Source organism: Atheta coriaria, unplaced genomic scaffold (genome assembly GCF_025399875.1).
Source record: "Atheta coriaria isolate IRGN ID8LTWV9N9 unplaced genomic scaffold, Caltech_Dcor_3.1 hic_scaffold_3_pilon, whole genome shotgun sequence".
NCBI lineage: Eukaryota > Metazoa > Arthropoda > Insecta > Coleoptera > Staphylinidae > Dalotia > Dalotia coriaria.
In genome coordinates, this window is record NW_027045445.1 from 5,355,459 (window position 1) to 5,374,842 (window position 19,384).

The following is a 19,384-nucleotide window of genomic DNA, read 5'->3' on the forward strand; positions in this document are numbered from 1 at the left end:
TCATCAGTAACGCTCCCGTTTGCTCCCAACACAACAAATTCTCATTTTTCTTAACTTACACGCACATTCAGTAAATGACACCGACACATTTCGAACTCTGCGAGCGTTCAAACGAAACAAATCGACAAAACCACACACACGCGCCGGGGGGGGCGGGCATTAATCAACGCTACAAGTCTCGTGTGCTTATCAGTTCATTTTCATTCATATTTTCTTATCAAAAAATCAGTTTTCTTAACTTATACAGGAGTCCAGAGTCGACAAACAAAACACAACAAAAATAAAAATTACGAGTACATGTACGCGGCATGTACGCCTGCTTCGTGGCACGCAACCGATACCTGTGTCCCCAATTGTTCACAGGCGAAACTCTATCGCATTTCTAGGTAATACAGACGTAGCTTTGCATCGAGATGAGATTGTGAACTAATTCGACAGACTTATCTATCTAAACCTATGTAAGAAGATTAAAAAATGCAGTCATTGCGCGTCTGCGCAAGCCGTTGGTGTGGTGTTGCCTGGGTTTGGTTAATCTCTCACACATTCGAGAGAGAGAGTGTTGGATGATGGCGACGGCAATCTTGTTGTGCGGAGGTTGTGTTTACTTCTTGGCTTTGTTGTTTTTCGCCGGCGCGGCTTTCCCTTTGCCGCTGGAGTTATTCTGCGTCTTCGCTTTTTTGCTCTTGGGGCCTTCATCTTCCTCCTCATCCTCTTCCTGCAATGATATCATGAGATTAACAACAGAAAAACATTTATTAAAACATCAAGTCGGTAAAACAGACCTCTACTATCGTAGCCAATGGATATTTATCATTCTGGAACTTAGGATATGAAAAGGATTGGTTTTAAGGAGAAATTTATAATAAAATGTGTTTTTACCTCTTTAATGTCACCTTCCTCATCATCAATCATCTCCTCTTCCATCTCATCCATATCATCAAACTCCTCCACAGGTCCGCCGATTAAATGGTGGCCGATGAGGTGCACAGGCCCGCTGCCTTGAATAAGTGTGAATGTGACTGGTGGGTCGGGGAAAGACAGATCCAGCTGCACCTGGTTGTTGGCGGAGCCACCCTTCAACACCGCCACGGGGATCTTGATCGACTCCTTCCAGGTCATCGCCTCGACTTGCACCACATTTACTTCACCTTCTTTGGCGTCGGGGCCGAGCAGCGCTTGTTTGATGATCAACTTGTGGCCGCCCTGGTAGTCGTCCGTACTCTTCGCCTCCGGGTCCCAGACTTCGTTGGCCTTAGCGCCCTCCAGAGTCAAAGCTGTACAGCGCAAATTAAAATCAGCATCTACGGTTGATACGACGTAGTTTGCGCCGGCATCTGCAAGTGTTTCCACGCGTTGATATTTGAATCTCGTGAGTAATATGTAGAACAAATGAAAAATGGCGCGTAAAAACACCGGCTCCGGGCGCAAACAATCGACGTTCGAGTTGTGATATCGCTGAAAGAACGCACCGCCGCGTTGGAATATGCGCGGCAATGGGTGGCGTGATTATCGAGGATGATTTCACTTACCGAAAAAGTACTCGTCAGCCATGGTAATGTGTGGATGATTGTGGATTCGGTTCGGATCGCACGTGACTAGCCGGCTTCTGGTTGCTGTGTTTGATGATGCTCAATGCTGACGACTGGCAGGCGGGCGAAGCGATAAGCGAAAGCAAAACGCTGCGTGCAAATGGCCGACTTCGGGTGCGCACGATTATCGTCGGAGCAACACGAAATTCTTTCATTTACCTGCGGTGTTGCCGGTTCTCGTCAAGAATTGTACAAGTTTTAAAACTTTTAATATTGATTTAAACATGATTAGTGCAAGAAAACTAGTAAACAACATAATGTACAATGTATATTTAATAATAAATATATTATTGTTTATTATTAAACATTTAAACTTTAGTTTTTAAACTTTTTATTTTGAAAATAAATTTGTTTCATTTGTTTTTTCTGACGTCACTTCAAATAACAAATGGCCGCATCGTGTAACCATTTATCGCAGCTATACTTTTAAAAGTTTTCTAACAATAATATTGAACATCATCATGGCGAGTCGCAATCCAGAAATACGTGAAATTGAGCACTTACTTCAAGTCGCAAAGACTGCAAAGGTAATTATAGCACATAACTCTATTTATAACTCTATTTCAACAAATTTATTTGAATTCAGGACAACTCAAAGACTTCTTCCTTGGAGAACATGCTCAAACTCATTTCAGACGAGCAATTAGAAAAAGATCGTGAATTGGCTGATGCACTCAGTACATATTTGTCAAAAGAAGCATTACACGCACAATTAGAAGCAGAAGTTGTCGAACTCAGCGAAAAACATGCAGTCGTTAAAGATATAAACGCAAAAATCAAGGAAATCATTGCTGAGAGACAATCTTTCAACGAAATGTACAATATTTATTCATTGAAAGAAACAGAGCCGAAAGAGTTTATACAGCAGCACGGCAATGGAATAGAAACACTTACCAACACCTTGAAGGCACTCAATGAAGAAAATGACACTTTATCCGAAGAATTAAAAGGGATTGAAGAACAAAATCAGCTTGAAATGTCAAAACAAACTGAAACTATTAACAAGATTCAAAGAGACATCGAAGAATCAACCGAAAACAATAAATTATTAGATGAGGCTATAAACAATAGTAATGATAAATTAAAACAACTAAAAACCGAGTTTGAAGAGAAAGAAAAACAACGAATTGCTGCGTTAGATGAAAATAAACAACAGCAAGAGTTGTTAGAGAAGAAAAAGCCAGAAATTGAAGATAAAGAAAAAGAATATGCAACCAAAGAAGCAGAACTCAATGAAAAACACGCGGAAATTGATGAGAAACTCGAAGAAATCCGGATGCAAGCTGATGAAAACAAAACAATCAATGATAATCAATCAGAAATATTACTACGTCTTCAAGAGGAATTACAAGAACTTGGAAAAGATCTTCCTGAGGATTTTTCATTGACTCAACAAAATGTTGATTTACAACTTGAAGAATTACAACAAAACAAACAAAAACTTTCTGAGCTTCAATCAATATGCGAATCTGCTACAATCACAGCTGAAACAATCGAAGAACTCGATTTAAAAATGGTGGAGGTTCAAGAAAAACTAACTTCCACACAAGCTGAATTCGATGAAATCAAAAACGATTTGATAAAAAAGGAAACAGCATTGAATTCAGAGCTAAAACTTTAGTTGATGAAAAATTACAACTAGAAAACACTCGAAAAGATCAACAATCAGCTAACTCAGAGGTAATAAAAGAGTCAAAGAATAATTTGGATACAATTAACACCGATTATAATGCAATGAAAGTTGCCTACAAACGAAACCACTCCGAATATAACTTATTGAAGAACTTGATCACTACTTGCAAGAAAGAACAAGCTGCGCAAAAGGCACCGATTGCCCCTGCTAAGGTTGTAACAAAATTAATGGACACAACTGTTGCACAGCCGGAAAAGAATATGACCGACAGTGCTGCCATCGTAATGAACAGCAGCACGGACACAGATGTAACTTACAACGGCGTTAAAGTCGAACCATTTGATATCTCGCGTTTTAAACGCAGCGTTACTAAAAAGTAAAAATTTTAGGTTAAAAGTTTGTAGTTGATAAATTTTAAGGTCAAATTGCATTTTAAACTGCTCAAAACCACCAAAAACTTGAAAATGAACAGAATTTTAGCATAAATGTTAAGATAAAAACTAGAACGAAGTAAATTTTAAGGTTAGGTTTGCTTAAATTGCAAAAATCGCGTTGTAAACTACACAAACCCACCAGAAAATTAAAACTAACCTTATTTTCTAATTAATTTTAAGGTTAAATGTTATAATTAAATTAATTTTAAGGTTAGATTTGATAAAATATCGTTTTAAACTACCCAAAGTTGCAAAACCAACAAAAAACCAACCAAATTTAACAAAAATTTTAAGATAAAACGTTAATTTTAAGGTTAGGTACATTGTCTTATCTTTATTTCTTTATTGGTTGCCCTCATCGAATCGCAGACATCAGAATGTCACACCTTTCGTAAAATTTCAGGCGCGGATTTAACTTCTTCGCTTTTGCTCAGCGCAACGTTCGAATTGGAGACTGTCATCAGATCATACTTGGACTGTGTCACATCAACATCCACACAATCATTATTAGCTATACTAGCCGTCAATTTACCATGCTTCTCAATCTTGATCACCTCCACACTCAAATCGGACGAATTCATCGACTTACAACTCATTTGATTTCGATGCGGATGATGATGATGATGATGGTGACGTCTAGATGTGGATGTTTGTGATGATCTCGAGTGGGATTTTATACTCCGCTCAGTACGACTGGAATCTGCTTTCAGTTTACACTTTGGACAAACACTGCTTTTGGACGTGATGGAATCGTGATGAATCAGTTTGAGTTTGCTGTTGGTTTCATTCCGGATGTTATTGACTTTTATCCGTTCGATATCGGCATGGAGTCGATCAACTTCCTGTTGCAATTGTAAGTTTTCATGAATTAACGTGCCATTGTTCTTGAGGAGCTGAAATATTAATTTTTTTATTTTTGTTTTAGGTTTTTATGAGATTTTGACAAACGTGTAGATATTTTTTACTCGATGGTGGAATTGGTTTGTAGAATTCTTCATGGATTAACGAATTCATATGGTTTTCGAGTTCTTCGACTTTGTTTTTGCAATATTTCGAAGATTCTTCATGTTGTGATGTTAATTTATTGATTTGTTTCGTTAATGCAAGTTTGGTGTTCTTCATCCGTAAGAATTTAACGCTAAGATTGTAATTTGCTTCAAGAGTTTGATTGAGTGTGTTTTTCAGCTCGGCGATTTCTTTCTGTGCGGATAATGGCGTCGCTGCGTGCTGTTTCTTAACGCTGTTCATCTCCTGGCAGTATTGTTCCTTTTCTTTGTAGTAAAAGCTGCGTTCGTCTTCAAGTTGCTGCTTGAGGTTGGCATTCGAGCGTCGCTGCTTCTTGAGGTCGACACTGAGCTGTTCCTTGTCTCGGGTGGCGGCGGCGAGTGCCTTTTCCTTCGTGGCGTTGTCCGTCTGCATGTGGTGCACTGAAATTTGTAAACTCTCGATTTGCGACTTGAGCAGAAGCAGCTCCGACTGAAATTTGGCGGTCGACCTCGGCGTTGCGCTCGCGTCCATGTCGGTGTTGTTATTGGGGGCGGTGGATGAGACGCTGAGACTGCGATTGCGAGTGGATGTGCGCGATAAAACGCGCCGCACGAAATTGAATTTAGAACCGCCCGACGACGAACTCTTCATCAATGCGCGTGCTTCTCTTTTACCTAATTAATAACTTTTTTGGTCCTCTACAACATGCCAACACGTGCAATCAAAATAAAAAACAGAACTGACAACGTCAGTGGAACTTTCAAAAGTTTCCAAGACGCCGTCAGGCGCATATCAAAACCTAACCTCGATAAAAATTATTACTAAAATCTATAAAAATGGCTTTTGATTTGAAGCAAGCAAACGAAGAGACGCAATTTGAAAATACAGAAGATACTAGTCTACTCGTCATCGTCCTGGACACTAACCCAGGTCAAAAAATCCTGCGTGACAATCCACATATCCTTACACAATGCGTCGACTCTGTGATTGCCTTCGCCAATACTCATCTAATGCAAAAATCGCAGAACAAACTTGCTGTAATGGCTTGCCATTCGAAAATCAGCGAGTTTATCTATCCGGGCACCAGCAAGCAGTTGGATGTGAGGCAGATTGATGGTCAGTATGAGGTGTTCACTCTGGTCGAGAAAACAGTGAAACAAAATCTTGCAAAAATCTTAACCACCGAGACACCTTCAACCATCATCACTGAATCGCTGCTTGCTGGTGCTATTGCAATGGCATTGTGTTATATTGCTAGGATACACAGGACCAAGCCACCTGGATGCAAAGTATGTACATTTTATTACACTTTACATCCATAATTTAATAAATAATCATCAAAATACTTTGTAGATAAACAGTCGAATACTGGTTGTAACAGGCAGTGGTGATTCTGCTTCACAATACATGAATTATATGAATGTATTCTTCACTGCGCAGAAACAGAATGTTGTGATTGATGTGTGTGCACTCGATCAACATTTGAGTCTTTTGCAGCAGGGTTGTGATATTACAGGTGGATTATACTTGAAAGTTCCTCAGATTCAAGGGCTTTTACAGTATTTATTGTGGGTTTTTCTGCCTGAGCCGCCTATACGTCAGAAATTAGTTTTGCCTCCGCCTGTGAAGGTGGATTATCGCGCAGCTTGTTTCTGTCATCGAGAATTGATTGATATTGGGTTTGTTTGTTCAGTTTGCTTGTCAAGTAAGTATTTTGTAAGAATTTAAACTAAATTATAATAAATTATATGTTTTTTTTACAGTTTTCTGTAAGTTTAGTCCAATTTGCACAACATGCCAGTAAGTTTATTAATATTTTTGTATTTTTATGTGAAAATAATTAATATTTTGTTTTTCAGTACTGTTTTCAAGATTCCTGGACCTCTCGCCAGCAAAACAAAGAAGAAGAAGGTGAAATTATAATATGTAATGTTAGTTTAAATTGCGTTTATCAAATCTTCTGCATTAGCTGCAGAATCCTCCCAATCAATATAAATATGTACTTTTGTGCTGCCCCCAGTTACAACAGCGAATTCTGTCGCGGCATAGTTTAAGAAACCTACCCCATAAACAGGTCCATCTTCATTGAATATTGTTTGCATTGGTGTTACCTACATAAACACAAAACAAACATAAAAATTCAAACAATAAGGTTATGTTGTATTTTACCATGGCTTCCTCTTGTTTAAACTGCCATAATTTCACAAAACAATCATCCGACGCACTGAGAATCACTAATTTAGCAGAAACATCCAACGCGGTTATTTTTAACTTGTGTGCGGTGACACGCACTTCAAAATCTTCATTGTTACCGTCAAAAACACAAAATTCTCCACTGGAATATCCCAGGTAGATGAAACCGAAGCGATATTTCAACGTGGTTGGTGTTGACATTACTCTGTTGATGTTGCAAGTTAGGTTTTTTGTTTGTTTATATTTTTGTGGTTGTTTTTTACCCGTGAATAGATAACTTGCGTATAATATCAAAGTCCGTCCTTGAAAGGCCCAGAAATACGACATGTCCGTTGATGTGGACGCCATGTTTTTACCGTCGCCATCTAACATTACAACTGCTTCGTCGTGTGCATACACACGATTGATGAATCTGAATTCTTCTGTTTCTAATTCGTGTTTGAACATCCACACGGTGCCTATCCATGTGCCAACGCATAATACGTTGCCTTTCAGGACACATACTCCAACACAATATGCTGTAAATAATATTTTAGTGATTTTGTTTGGTTTTATGTAACATTTCAGATTATTTACATGCAGCTTCTCCGGTATCACGACATCCATGTTCAAATATAATGTTATTGGCTTCCATGTCATAAACTTGGACGCCATTTGATGATAATACGACGAAATAAGTTTTCTGCGAGATTTCTAGCCATCTGACCTATTATAATGTTAATGTTAGGTTGTGTTTTTAAGTTGGTTGAATGTTGAATTACTTCTTTTACAACGCCCGCACCACGTTCTTCTTGTGAAATAGGAATGTATTTCGACCGGCGAGACGCATTCAAAATGGGGACGATGTTGACGTAGCCATCTTGTATAACCGCGAGTGTACTGGCTAATATATCGAGATCATTACCGTGTTGTAATGCTAAGTTGTCGTTAACTGCTGATGCGTTTGTAGCCAAATTGATGAAGGTTTTATCAACGTACATTTTGTGTTTTGGTTTGTTATGTTGACTTAACTCAGCTAATATCACGGCAATTGTTTTGGTAAATAAGTTTTAGCATAGCAACCTATATTTTAGTCATTTAATTTTGTTTTTGGTTTAGTTTTACGTTTTGTGTACATATAAACATGGATGATGAGCATATTCAGTGGATGACTTGATGTGAAAAGAATTGGTGATCAATTGAAAGGAGTGGGGGGGAGAGGAGACTGCGACTGGACTGCTAGACGATTCAGGAACGACTGAGCACGAGACGCACTGCGCGCTTGCCTTTTATACCCGCGGTTTTGCACACAACCCGCAAAAAGTAGTGGGGGTATACCGCTGCTGCTTACGTGCATGGAATAGTGGTGGGGGAGGACCAGCGCTGGGTAGTAGGTCAAGGAAGTACCTCCAGCGTGTACCCAGCGCACTTACCCCCACCACTTTTTGCGGGTCGTGCGCAAAACCGCGGGTTTGAAAGGCGAGTACACAATGCACCGCGTGCCCAGTCGTGTCTAAGTCGTCCAGCAGTCCAGTCGCAGGTTTCTAAGCCCCTCCCCCCCATCTTCTCCCATTATTAGTCCTCTGTTCCATATTCTAAGAAATAGATGCTTTACACCCTAAAGAATCCGTAGTTATCTAATATATTTCTTCCTCATCTCATTTCATACATAAATTCACAAATTCATTTCATATATTATCCTTAACAGCAATGGTATGGACTTATTGTTATTGTCTTATCATACTTTATAATACACGCGTTAAAAATTAAAATCAAGGACAATAAAAACCGCACAACTTGTCTCAGTAGTTGCACACAAGAATAAAATAAAAAAGATTCGCTCGTTGGATATGTTTTTATAGGTTAGAAATGGAAATGCGCATATCCAATGAGCAAAATAAAGACGCTTATATTAGACGTTGAAAAGAATAAAAGACTTATCGGATGATGATTCTTATAATTCGTTGTGCACATACTCAGTCGTCACTTTTTCTTCTTCAATGTGGAATTCATGACATTCTTCTTTGAAAAAGCTCTGAAAGATAAAATTAATGATAATATTACGTTGTATTTTTAGGTTAGAGTTAAAATGCATACTTCACAATCTTTTCCTTCTTGTACCATGCCATAAACAGTCCAAAATGGCGTCTTGTCATGTCCGCTGAGTAACCAACTTGCACCGAAGGTTGCCGACGTCGCTAGCGCTTTCTTCAAACCAGGAAGACTCAACATTTCATCGGGTTCATGTTGATTGGCAACACACAATACATATCTACAATAAAATAAACAAAAAATATTTATAAATGCGAAAGTCCTGATGTTTGTTACACTTTCACGCAAAAACTGCTTAACCGATCATCATGAAAATTTGTACACATATTCTTAGTGGTCCCCGAATGGTTATAGGCTACTTTTTATTTAATTAAAAAAAATATTTTTAAAATAAAATAAAGAAATAGTTTAGCCAATAATATCTCTGCATCTGGCTATTTGACTACTTTAACGCCATCTAGCATTCCAGCAATGAAGCTCAAACCTAAGTACTATAGTACCATCACACTGTATTATCACACTGTATTACCGACAGCTACGTCAACATCAAATCCAATTGACTACACTATGGAGACTGTACACTATACTTCCATAGGCTATACTTTCAGCCATTTTAAACTTCCCGCCATTCTACTTCATTGTTACTTCTTCTGTGACTACAGACGCGTACGGAAGCAACTTCATTATTTTAGATATTCGCGAGCGAAGCCAAGGGTTAAAGCTAGTTAATTTATATTTTGGGTTGTTTTAAGTTATTTTAAGTTATTTTTAGTTATTACCTTGTGCAATGTGGCGCCTTCTTCGCGAACCTAATCGCACGATTAACACGCGCCAAAGGTTCAATCATCTCCAAATTAATCGTGTCTGTTAACTTCGCTGTCAACTCATTAGCATTCCACGCTCTGCCCAAAATCCCTTTGTTCTCCGCCAGTCGCAACAAATCCTAAACACATAAAATGGCGTCAAACACTTATTTTTATCATACAAAAAATGAGGTCAATAAAACCAACTTTTCACTTAATTTCAAGGTAAAACAAACAAAATTACAAAAAATAAAATAAATAAAGCATTACCTGAACATAATTCACCGCTGGGACAATATACGGCGCTGAATTAAACTTGATACCAATATATCTCTTCGGTAAATAATTCGCCAACGCTGTCAAAGTCTCCGCAGGCCTCGTCGGGTCAAACAAAGCATGTTTAGGTATTCCATAACTCTTCAAGAAGTTATTCATGAAGAATTGCACGGTAGCAACAGTCCTAAAACATAAATAAAAGAAAAAACATGTAAAAATTAAAATTTCATGTGTGTTAATAAAGTTGCCTACTTTTTCTGCGTGTACGGATCAGCAAAATACGTCAAAAACTCCCCAATGCGTCCTGTAACCATCTGAATCCAATGTCTTCTAAAGGAATGATTCTCCATCATATCCACAAACTTCCTGTAGCTGAATTTACCATCAGGAGTCGAAAATATCTTCATAAACTTCTCAGCACCCAACTTCGCAGCGACATCTCTCCCCAGATCAGAATTCATCAATTGATCAGCCAAAATATGCAACTTTTCAAGTATAGGTGGCAGCATCCACGAATGCCCAGCGTGTTCCTTCGCTGTACGATCAGCAACAGGCCCTGTCATAACCTCATACAGATTCATCAACGTAGGTAAATAAGACATGAAATCCTTAGACCCATCTTGACCCATGAAACTACTAAGCAAATCTCCTGCACTGTTCCAATTAAAACCCCTGATCCGCCTTCCTTTCCGTCTCCTCCAGCTTGACTGAATGCACTAACAACATTCGCAAGCATACCTAGGTCCATCCCGCCGCCAGCGCCACCTGCCCCACCTCCTTGCGCCATCATCCCTGCTAAACCCTGGAGTAACATGGCGCCGTTACCATTCATCAACATATCCCCAACTTGTTTCCCACCATCGGACGACATGAATGACCCAATCATTCCGGCGATATCTCCGACATTGTTGTCACCACTTCCGCCCGATTGACTCAACATGGCGCCGGCGACTTCCGCGAACGCGTTGAATTTATCGCTGTCGATCTGGTTGTCCTCCACGCCTTGTAAACTGGGTTGCAGAAATAGGCACGCCGTGACGAGTGTGACTAGAAAACGATTCGCCATTTTGTTTCCTCGTTGGTGCGCGGTTGCGGAGTGAAATTGGCTGGAAAAAACGACATCGCATGAGTGCGTGTGTTACAGATGTCTTCGTATAACTGTCAAACGCCATTATTAGTATAATTAACGTGTCGAATAGATTTGCAACGGCACGCGAGGAACAATATAAGCAAAATGGCGTCGGTTGAGCCATTGCGGAGTGTCATTAGGATGAATGGAGATAATTAACTGCCATTTGCGTTCGCAACCTGCTATTTCCTTATTTGTTGCAGGTTTTTTTATTTTTTTCACAGCGGCCATTTTGTTTTCGTGAAAAAGTTTAGAGATCAACGGAAATGAAGAAAAAACGTGTTTAATTAATGTATTCGAGTTTAATCTAGTTAATAAAATGTCGGAATTGATTGGGATTATGTTTCTAAACATGTTTTTGAATGGTTTTGGAACCACAGGAAGCCGTGCGATGCGTTTAAAGCGGTTTTGGTAAACATTTGGAGCTTGGCGCGGAGGTTTTTAACAGGTCGCTAAATAAATTTACAAACGAACGAATTCTTCGCGCCGCGCGTCCTCGCAAGGTGTGTGTCAATGAACTTGAACTCACAATCATATAAACTCAATGTAAAACTCAAGTTAAACATGAATCACAATCATTAAATTTAATTAATAAACCGTTATTACACTTCAGTGCATTATTGGTTGCCTATATACTTTAATATACAACTGAATGTAAAAATTCAGGTTAAATCTTCTAAAATTTTATCAAATAAGTGTAAAATCTGTTAAATAATATTAAAACTAATTATTTAAACCTAAATAACCTTAAAAATCAAAGAAATACGTAATATTAATATTAAATTTCAGTGTATCATTGGTTGCCTACCTTAAAAATTAAAATAAACTTGAAAAAACTCAAATTATAAGTAAAAAATCTTCTAGAATTTATTTAACGGAGATAGTTCTATGAACCAAGCACAAAACCTGATTTTTAAACGAACTACCGTTTATTCTACAGCGATTTAAACATTCATAAAGCATGACTTTTTAATTGCGCACACGTTTATCTACGAATATATTTAAACACGTTGATGTAATTGCTGTTATTCGCAATATAAAAATAAAAATCGTCCGTTTTGTGAATTACACAAGCGCTGAAATCATTTTAAATGAGTGTTTTGCGTGGTAAACAATAACAACGAATGTAATACCGGAATGCCAACATGTAGATAACAAGTAAAACTTATTTTTTGACTTTTCAATGACTAAAAATGCAATAAATTGTATTGATTTCACTTAAAAACATTTAAAAATGTTTAAAACGTAAAAAATTAATATTTCCACGTGTAAATTATAAAAAACATTAAAATATTCAAATAATTATTAATTTAATGAAGAAAAATTAACTTACTCTCAATAAAATATCCAAAAATCACAGTTTTTCTCATAAAAACGTTAAAAATTCAAGTTTTTGTTTAATTCACTGATAAACGTAAGAATTTAAATTGTGATATGATCACATGATAGTACAACTTGTGCGGGATGAGATGAGGTCGACGTCGGCCGAAAAACTGCGCCGCACTGAGCGAATCTCGCGATCTATTTACCCTCGCGACGTACCGCGACGTTGTGGTAAGTTTCACACTCGCACGAACGACGGCGTACCACGTATGCGCTTCTAACTTACCCGGACGCGCCGACGCTCTAGACTGCAGCCGCTTTACTTACTGAAGACGCGTACCTGTGCTGCGGTGGAACACGTCGGAAGGCGTTCTAACGGTACATTTACTTGACCAGCAGACCTGGTGACTATCGCACCGCTATCTTTATACTACCTGGACAGCCCTGACTTACATTGGGTGTAAGGTGTTATCATTTTAAGCGGATTACGATGTAATTTGGGCTTGGAGGGTCAAAATTTATTTTTCAAAGGTTTAAACTTGTTTTTCTTAAGAAATATTATGGAATATGTTAATATTTAGTAGGTTTTGATATAATTTTGGTAAATTATGCGTGGAATTATTAAAGATGATGGCGAAGTTGATGTGAATTGAAGAAGAATGAGCGAAATCGGTTCAACGGCCTCGGCAATGAACGCGCATCGAATGAAGAGGTGAAAATGTGGTGGGGGGATGTACGACGAATGGCGTGGATCGAGAAAGACAAAGTTTCAAACAATATTGAGTTAAATGTGAATAAAAATCATTCGAATGTGATGCGCATGCGTGGCATGTGTGGATGAAGATGTAATAAGGATTATTTGCATTACCGCTTATTAAATCGTTGATTAGCATCTTTTAATTACTTTGTTGAAGCTGTGTTTAGCTGTTAGTAATAATATTACGTCGTGGTTTATGATTTTCATTAAAAAAAATATGCGAAATTGTGATTTTTTGTGAAGTTACTTGTTTTTTTGACTATGCAACCAGTTTAACACCTGGAAACATCTCAAAATGTTAATTTGAAGGTGTTATTATAATTATTTGCATTTTAATTATTGTTAGAAGCTGTTTTTAGTTGATACCTGAGTCCTGATGTTTGTTACACTTTCCCGCAAAACCTACTTAACCGATCATCATGAAAATTTGTACACATATTCTTAGTGGTCCCCGAATGGTTATAGGCTACTTTTTATTTAATAAAATGCATCTGGCTATTTGACTACTTTAACGCCATCTAGCATTCCAGCAATGAAGCTCAAACCTAAGTACTATAGTACCATCACACTGTATTATCACACTGTATTACCGACAGCTACGTCAACATCAAATCCAATTGACTACACTATGGAGACTGTACACTATACTTCCATAGGCTATACTTTCAGCCATTTTAAACTTCCCGCCATTCTACTTCATTGTTACTTCTTCTGTGACTACAGACGCGTACGGAAGCGCGTACGGAAGCTAGTAATTATATAATTTTGTTTTGATTAAGAAAATTCATGAAAAAATTACGAAAATTTTAAGTTTTAGTCAATTTTTTATTGAATTTATTGGTTTTTCTTAGTCTGCAACCTGTATAACACCTAAAATATCTTAAAATTTTAATTTCAAAGGAAATTATTATTATTTACATAAAATTTGAGTTGTTAATGATAATAATACTTCTAAATTTATAATTTTTATCAAAACACTATGAAAAAATACGATTTTAAACAATTTTAATTGATGTTCTTTGTTTTTTATTACTATACACCCTGTATATCACCTGAATATACTTCATAATTATCTAATAATAAATATTTGTTTAATTATAAGCGTGTGCGCGGTTAAAATAATCTAAACCGTCCCTTTTTGACGTATTGTTGTAAACAATGCGTAATTCAGTGAGTAAACATTAAAATACATACACATTTATACATATAACTCGTTTAATTAACAATTTTCGTTGCCTTTAAAGCGTGTTATAAAATTGCAGCCGATTCTGGAGTTGTTCCGTTACACGTTGCACTTTTTGCGTTGATAAGTCGTAATTAATTATACGCTGCCGTGCGTTTAATCATTATTAAAGTGAACGAAAACATTATCCAATCAATATTTTAATTAAAGTTATATACCGAGAAATGCGTGTTATGGTTTAATTCAAGTATGATTAATATTTTATGTTTCCAGAACTTTAAAACACAAAAATTTCCAAATTTTATGAAAGAAATTGTTAATTCTTTGTTTTTATGTGCAACCCATTAAACATATAAATATAATAAACACATATAGATTGTATTATTATATTTTAAACGTATTTACATGTTTTACTTCTTATTTATTTAAACATTTAAATATTTTCTTTGGTTGGGCATCAACTAAATATTAATTTGTGCATTATTGGTTGCCTATGTTATAATACCCCTACACAACATGCGCAAGTTATGCTACAAAACATAACCGCAGAATACGTATAAAACACAAACGTTTATTCTGCGATAAATAACTCATAAGTGAATTGTATTATTAAACCATTAGATATAATTATTTTATTATTAATATAACAATGGACGAAGTACAGAAGTTGGAGCACCTTTCCCTGGTCTCAAAAATATGTACAGAATTAGAAAATCACTTGGGAATGAATGACAAAGATTTAGGTAAGATTTTTACATCTTAATCAACAAACAAAACCAAATAACATTATACTAATTATCATATAACTGTTCCAGCTGAATTTATAATACATCTTGCTGAGAAAAACCCGGAACAAGAAGCATTCAAACGCGTCCTAGCTGAAAATGGAGCTGAATTCTCCGATTCATTCATCACAAATCTTCTTCGTATAATTCAACACATGAAACCAGCCTTATCCAAAGCATCTGGACTATCAGGCAAACTAATATCCAAACAAGATGTGCTCACAGAAAAATTCCCTGGGCTTGCAATTCCAAATGAACCACAAAAACCACTTTATCAAGAAATCGAAGAAGAAGAAAAAGAAAAAGCAGTGGATACTGATGTAGTAGCTGATTTAATGGCACAATTCGAAGCTGCAGCACCCGGTAGTAAACCAACAAAGCGCCAAAGGTCAAAATCAAGAAGTCCAGACAAACACAAAAGACAAGACAGAAGAAATCGCAGCAGAAGTAGAAGTAAAGGAAGAAGCAGACGAAACAGAAGCCGAAGTGGAAGTAGATCCCGCCACAGAAGATCCAGATCACGAAATAGAGACAGCGGAAGAAGTAGAAACAGAAATAAATCCCGCGATCGATCAAATTCACGCTCAAGACATCGTGATCGGTCAAGATCACGCGATAGAAGCCGTCGTAATGATCGCGCACGCGCAGAACGCTCAGACCGCGACCAAAAACGACGCAACCGAAGTGAAGAACATGAAATGGACGATGATCCAGTCCCCGGAAAGATCTACACCGGTAAAGTAGCTAACATAGTCCCATTCGGTTGTTTTGTGCAAATGGAAGGTCTGCGCAAGCGCTGGGAAGGTTTAGTACACATTTCACAACTACGCGCAGAAGGACGCGTCACCAACGTGTCCGAAGTAGTCGCACGCGGAAACAAAGTAAAAATAAAAGTCTTATCTGTAACCGGGCAAAAAGTCTCACTTTCCATGAAAGACGTCGATCAGAACACCGGAAGAGACCTTAACCCTACTTCGCATCCAAGTCAACGTGAACGTGACGACCAGGATCGCAATCCAGACCGGCCTATGTACAACAGCACATCAGTTCTACGCCTACCAGTAAACAACGACGAATCTGAGGAGGATTCGCGCAAGCGCGTTACGCGTATATCCAGCCCTGAACGCTGGGAAATCAAACAGATGATATCGTCTGGTTGCATAGATAAAAGTGAACTGCCTGATTTTGATGATGAAACAGGTTTGTTACCCAAAGATGAAGACGGAGGTGAAGCAGATATTGAAATCGAGTTAGTAGAAGAAGAGCCGCCATTTTTGCATGGTCATGGCCGCGCTATGCATGACCTAAGCCCTGTCAGAATTGTCAAAAACCCCGATGGGAGTCTAGCGCAAGCCGCCATGATGCAATCGGCACTCGCGAAAGAACGCCGTGAGTTAAAAATGATCCAACGCGAAGCGGAGGTTGATCAACACCAAACAGGCAAAGGAAAGAATTGGATCGATCCATTACCTGAGGATGAATCCAAAGCATCCACTGCAAACATCCGCGGAATTGGTTTACAATCACAAGATCTCCCAGAATGGAAAAAACATGTTATCGGAGGTAAAAAATCATCGTTCGGTAAGAAAACTAACCTCACTATTATCGAACAACGTGAATCACTACCCATATATAAGTTACGCGATGAATTAATCCAAGCCGTGACGAATAATCAGATATTAATCGTGATTGGAGAGACTGGTTCGGGTAAAACAACGCAAATCACGCAGTATTTAGCCGAGGCGGGTCTAACCTCACGTGGGAAGATTGGCTGTACACAACCAAGGAGAGTTGCGGCTATGTCTGTCGCCAAGCGGGTTGCAGAAGAGTTTGGTTGTAGGTTAGGTCAAGAAGTAGGTTATACCATCCGATTTGAAGACTGCACATCGTCGGAAACACTTATAAAATACATGACGGATGGTATGTTGTTGAGAGAATGTTTAATGGATCTTGATTTGAAGAGTTATTCGGTGATTATGTTGGATGAGGCGCACGAACGGACAATTCACACGGATGTTTTGTTTGGTTTGTTGAAACAAGCAGTGACGAAACGTCCAGAGTTGAAATTGATTGTAACTTCAGCTACTTTGGACGCTGTGAAGTTTTCTCAGTACTTTTTCGAAGCTCCCATCTTTACTATTCCTGGTAGAACGTTTCCGGTTGAGGTTTTGTATACAAAAGAACCTGAGACTGATTATTTGGATGCTAGTCTTATAACTGTCATGCAGATTCACCTGCGGGAGCCACCAGGTGATGTTTTGTTGTTTTTGACTGGTCAGGAGGAGATTGACACTGCTTGTGAGATTTTATACGAACGTATGAAGAGTCTGGGACCGGATGTGCCTGAACTCATCATACTTCCGGTTTATTCTGCGTTGCCTTCCGAGATGCAGACAAGGATCTTTGAACCTGCCCCGCCTGGAAGTAGGAAAGTTGTCATTGCTACTAATATTGCAGAAACTTCGTTGACTATCGATGGGATTTTTTACGTTGTTGATCCTGGTTTTGTTAAGCAGAAGGTTTATAATTCTAAGACTGGTATGGATTCGTTGGTGGTGACACCTATATCACAAGCGCAGGCGAAGCAGAGGTGTGGGAGAGCTGGGAGGACAGGTCCAGGAAAATGTTATAGATTGTATACGGAAAGGGCGTATAGGGATGAAATGTTGCCTACGCCTGTTCCGGAGATTCAGAGGACGAATTTAGCGGCTACTGTGTTGCAGTTGAAGACGATGGGGATCAATGATTTGCTACATTTTGATTTCATGGATGCGCCACCTGTGGAGTCACTTATAATGGCGTTGGAGAATCTGCATTCGCTGTCTGCTTTGGATGATGAGGGACTTTTGACACGTCTAGGACGAAGGGTAAGATATACAATTGTGATTTTCTAGGTTAGGTAGGTTAGAGAGGTTAAAAATTAAAGATTAGGTGTTTTGGTAGGTTTAAAACGTTGATTTAAGCATAGAAATCTGTGTTTAACTTCAGAAAACGTGAAATTTTAGTAGTTTTTATTTAGTTTTCTAAATTATGGCCGCCATTTTGTAGAAATTCAAGTCAATTTCCTAAATAATTAAGAATTATGTCGGTTTTGAGTGTTTTTTGCTATGTACACGTGGTACGTACATTGAAATGTAACATTTTAGGTTAGTTTTGTTAGAAATTAAAGATTAAGTAGTTTAGAAATTTTAAAATCCAAATTTAAGTATAAAAATCCATGTTTTGCTTCAAAAACATATAATTTTAATGATTTTCATTAAGTTTTCTAAATAATGGCGGCCATTTTATAAAAATTACATTCAATTTCGTTTATTATTAAGAATTATGCTGTTTTAGACTGATTTTTACCGACAATTAACCTAACTTTGTCTTGTTTTTATTTATAGATGGCAGAATTTCCTCTAGAACCTAACCTCTCAAAGATGCTGATCATGTCCGTGGCACTCCAATGTTCCGACGAGATTCTCACGATTGTAAGTATGTTATCCGTGCAGAATGTCTTCTACCGTCCCAAAGACAAACAAGCGATCGCCGACCAAAAGAAAGCAAAGTTCAACCAGGCCGAAGGCGACCATCTCACATTACTAGCCGTCTACAACAGCTGGAAAAACAACAAATTCTCCAACGCATGGTGTTACGAGAATTTCGTTCAAATCCGCACATTAAAACGCGCTCAAGACGTACGTAAACAATTGTTAGGTATAATGGACAGACATAAACTCGACGTGGTTTCCGCTGAGAAGAACACCGTACGCGTCCAGAAAGCAGTTTGTTCCGGCTTCTTCCGAAACGCAGCTAAAAAGACCCACAGGAAGGTTACAGAACCCTAGTTGACAGTCAAGTAGTTTATATTCATCCATCAAGCGCGCTTTTCAATCGCCAGCCAGAATGGGTGATATATCATGAGTTAGTACAGACTACAAAGGAATACATGCGTGAAGTCACCGCCATTGATCCAAAATGGCTGGTGGAGTATGCGCCTGCGTTCTTCAAGTTCTCCGATCCGACAAAACTAAGTAAATTCAAGAAGAATCAACGACTTGAACCGCTGTATAATAAATACGAGGAGCCGAACGCATGGAGAATATCGCGTGTACGACGCAGGAGGAATTAATATTTTATTTCCAGTGTCATCATCCGGAATGTACAGATAAAAGTCTATTATCTATGCTAAGCAAACATATTGATTCACTTCATTTACATAAATCCTTTGTCACGAATATAGAACGCTCGTTAATATGATTATCAAGAGTCAAAGGTC

General features: G+C 38.1%; 7 protein-coding genes across 8 annotated transcripts; 3 read left to right on the forward strand and 4 right to left on the reverse strand.

The window, feature by feature from the left end:
* Nucleotides 1-178: 178 nt before the first annotated feature.
* LOC135803884 (nucleoplasmin-like protein) lies at nucleotides 179-1,691 on the reverse strand. 2 transcript variants are annotated; one of them, XM_065317605.1, is made up of 3 exons: nucleotides 1,530-1,691; nucleotides 880-1,334; nucleotides 179-715 (listed from the first exon to the last, which is right to left on the reverse strand). In XM_065317605.1, the coding sequence occupies exons 1-3, from the start codon at nucleotides 1,549-1,551 to the stop codon at nucleotides 602-604; spliced, it is 591 nt and encodes a 196-aa protein (XP_065173677.1). In that variant the 5' UTR covers nucleotides 1,552-1,691; the 3' UTR covers nucleotides 179-601. The 2 variants fall into 2 exon arrangements, with proteins under 2 accessions (XP_065173677.1, XP_065173678.1); XM_065317606.1 differs by having other exon boundaries at nucleotides 880-1,274; nucleotides 1,530-1,689.
* Nucleotides 1,692-1,985: 294 nt separating this feature from the next.
* On the forward strand, nucleotides 1,986-3,897 carry LOC135803881 (kinesin-like protein KIF15). The gene is made up of 2 exons (XM_065317601.1): nucleotides 1,986-2,116; nucleotides 2,176-3,897. Exons 1-2 carry the CDS (start codon nucleotides 2,051-2,053, stop codon nucleotides 3,208-3,210), a joined length of 1,101 nt encoding a protein of 366 aa, XP_065173673.1. The 5' UTR covers nucleotides 1,986-2,050; the 3' UTR covers nucleotides 3,211-3,897.
* Nucleotides 3,898-3,962: 65 nt separating this feature from the next.
* LOC135803880 (nuclear control of ATPase protein 2-like) lies at nucleotides 3,963-5,294 on the reverse strand. Its single transcript, XM_065317600.1, has 2 exons — nucleotides 4,605-5,294; nucleotides 3,963-4,549 (listed from the first exon to the last, which is right to left on the reverse strand). Exons 1-2 carry the CDS (start codon nucleotides 5,292-5,294, stop codon nucleotides 4,037-4,039), a joined length of 1,203 nt encoding a protein of 400 aa, XP_065173672.1. The 3' UTR covers nucleotides 3,963-4,036.
* Nucleotides 5,295-5,479: 185 nt separating this feature from the next.
* On the forward strand, nucleotides 5,480-6,794 carry Tfb4 (transcription factor B4). Its single transcript, XM_065317604.1, has 4 exons — nucleotides 5,480-5,932; nucleotides 5,997-6,348; nucleotides 6,407-6,443; nucleotides 6,503-6,794. Exons 1-4 carry the CDS (start codon nucleotides 5,480-5,482, stop codon nucleotides 6,564-6,566), a joined length of 906 nt encoding a protein of 301 aa, XP_065173676.1. The 3' UTR covers nucleotides 6,567-6,794.
* On the reverse strand, nucleotides 6,445-8,039 carry LOC135803882 (WD repeat-containing protein 54-like). The gene is given in 6 exon segments (XM_065317602.1): nucleotides 6,445-6,754; nucleotides 6,813-7,041; nucleotides 7,100-7,133; nucleotides 7,136-7,354; nucleotides 7,413-7,542; nucleotides 7,598-8,039. Coding segments are annotated over 6 exon segments (1,005 nt in total). The 5' UTR covers nucleotides 7,817-8,039; the 3' UTR covers nucleotides 6,445-6,580.
* A 402-nt stretch (nucleotides 8,040-8,441) lies between these two features.
* On the reverse strand, nucleotides 8,442-12,732 carry LOC135789417 (uncharacterized). The gene is given in 7 exon segments (XM_065299231.1): nucleotides 8,442-8,850; nucleotides 8,913-9,087; nucleotides 9,647-9,810; nucleotides 9,941-10,130; nucleotides 10,199-10,637; nucleotides 10,640-11,052; nucleotides 12,409-12,732. Coding segments are annotated over 6 exon segments (1,422 nt in total). The 5' UTR covers nucleotides 11,013-11,052; nucleotides 12,409-12,732; the 3' UTR covers nucleotides 8,442-8,769.
* Nucleotides 12,733-14,877: 2,145 nt separating this feature from the next.
* Nucleotides 14,878-19,365, forward strand: LOC135803625 (ATP-dependent RNA helicase DHX8). Its single transcript, XM_065317293.1, is given in 4 exon segments — nucleotides 14,878-15,081; nucleotides 15,154-17,990; nucleotides 18,510-18,918; nucleotides 18,921-19,365. Coding segments are annotated over 4 exon segments (3,657 nt in total). The 5' UTR covers nucleotides 14,878-14,987; the 3' UTR covers nucleotides 19,238-19,365.
* The last annotated feature ends 19 nt before the right edge of the window (nucleotides 19,366-19,384 follow it).

Bases quoted from the DNA above. Each gene is read 5' to 3' on its own strand.
- Tfb4 (XM_065317604.1), top strand. From the start codon at position 5,480: ATGGCTTTTGATTTGAAGCAAGCAAACGAAGAGACGCAATTTGAAAAT. The intron at 6,349-6,406 runs GTAAGTATTTTG...TTTTTTTTACAG, and splicing joins TTGTTCAGTTTGCTTGTCAA to TTTTCTGTAAGTTTAGTCCA. The intron at 6,444-6,502 runs GTAAGTTTATTA...TTTGTTTTTCAG, and splicing joins CCAATTTGCACAACATGCCA to TACTGTTTTCAAGATTCCTG.
- LOC135803881 (XM_065317601.1), top strand. From the start codon at position 2,051: ATGGCGAGTCGCAATCCAGAAATACGTGAAATTGAGCACTTACTTCAA. The intron at 2,117-2,175 runs GTAATTATAGCA...ATTTGAATTCAG, and splicing joins AAGTCGCAAAGACTGCAAAG to GACAACTCAAAGACTTCTTC.
- LOC135803884 (XM_065317605.1), bottom strand. From the start codon at position 1,551: ATGGCTGACGAGTACTTTTTCG. The intron at 1,335-1,529 runs GTAAGTGAAATC...AAACACTTGCAG, and splicing joins GGCTGACGAGTACTTTTTCG to ATGCCGGCGCAAACTACGTC. The intron at 716-879 runs GTAAAAACACAT...ATATCATTGCAG, and splicing joins AGGAAGGTGACATTAAAGAG to GAAGAGGATGAGGAGGAAGA.
- LOC135803880 (XM_065317600.1), bottom strand. From the start codon at position 5,294: ATGAAGAGTTCGTCGTCGGGCGGTTCTAAATTCAATTTCGTGCGGCGC. The intron at 4,550-4,604 runs GTTTGTCAAAAT...TTAATATTTCAG, and splicing joins CGAGTAAAAAATATCTACAC to CTCCTCAAGAACAATGGCAC.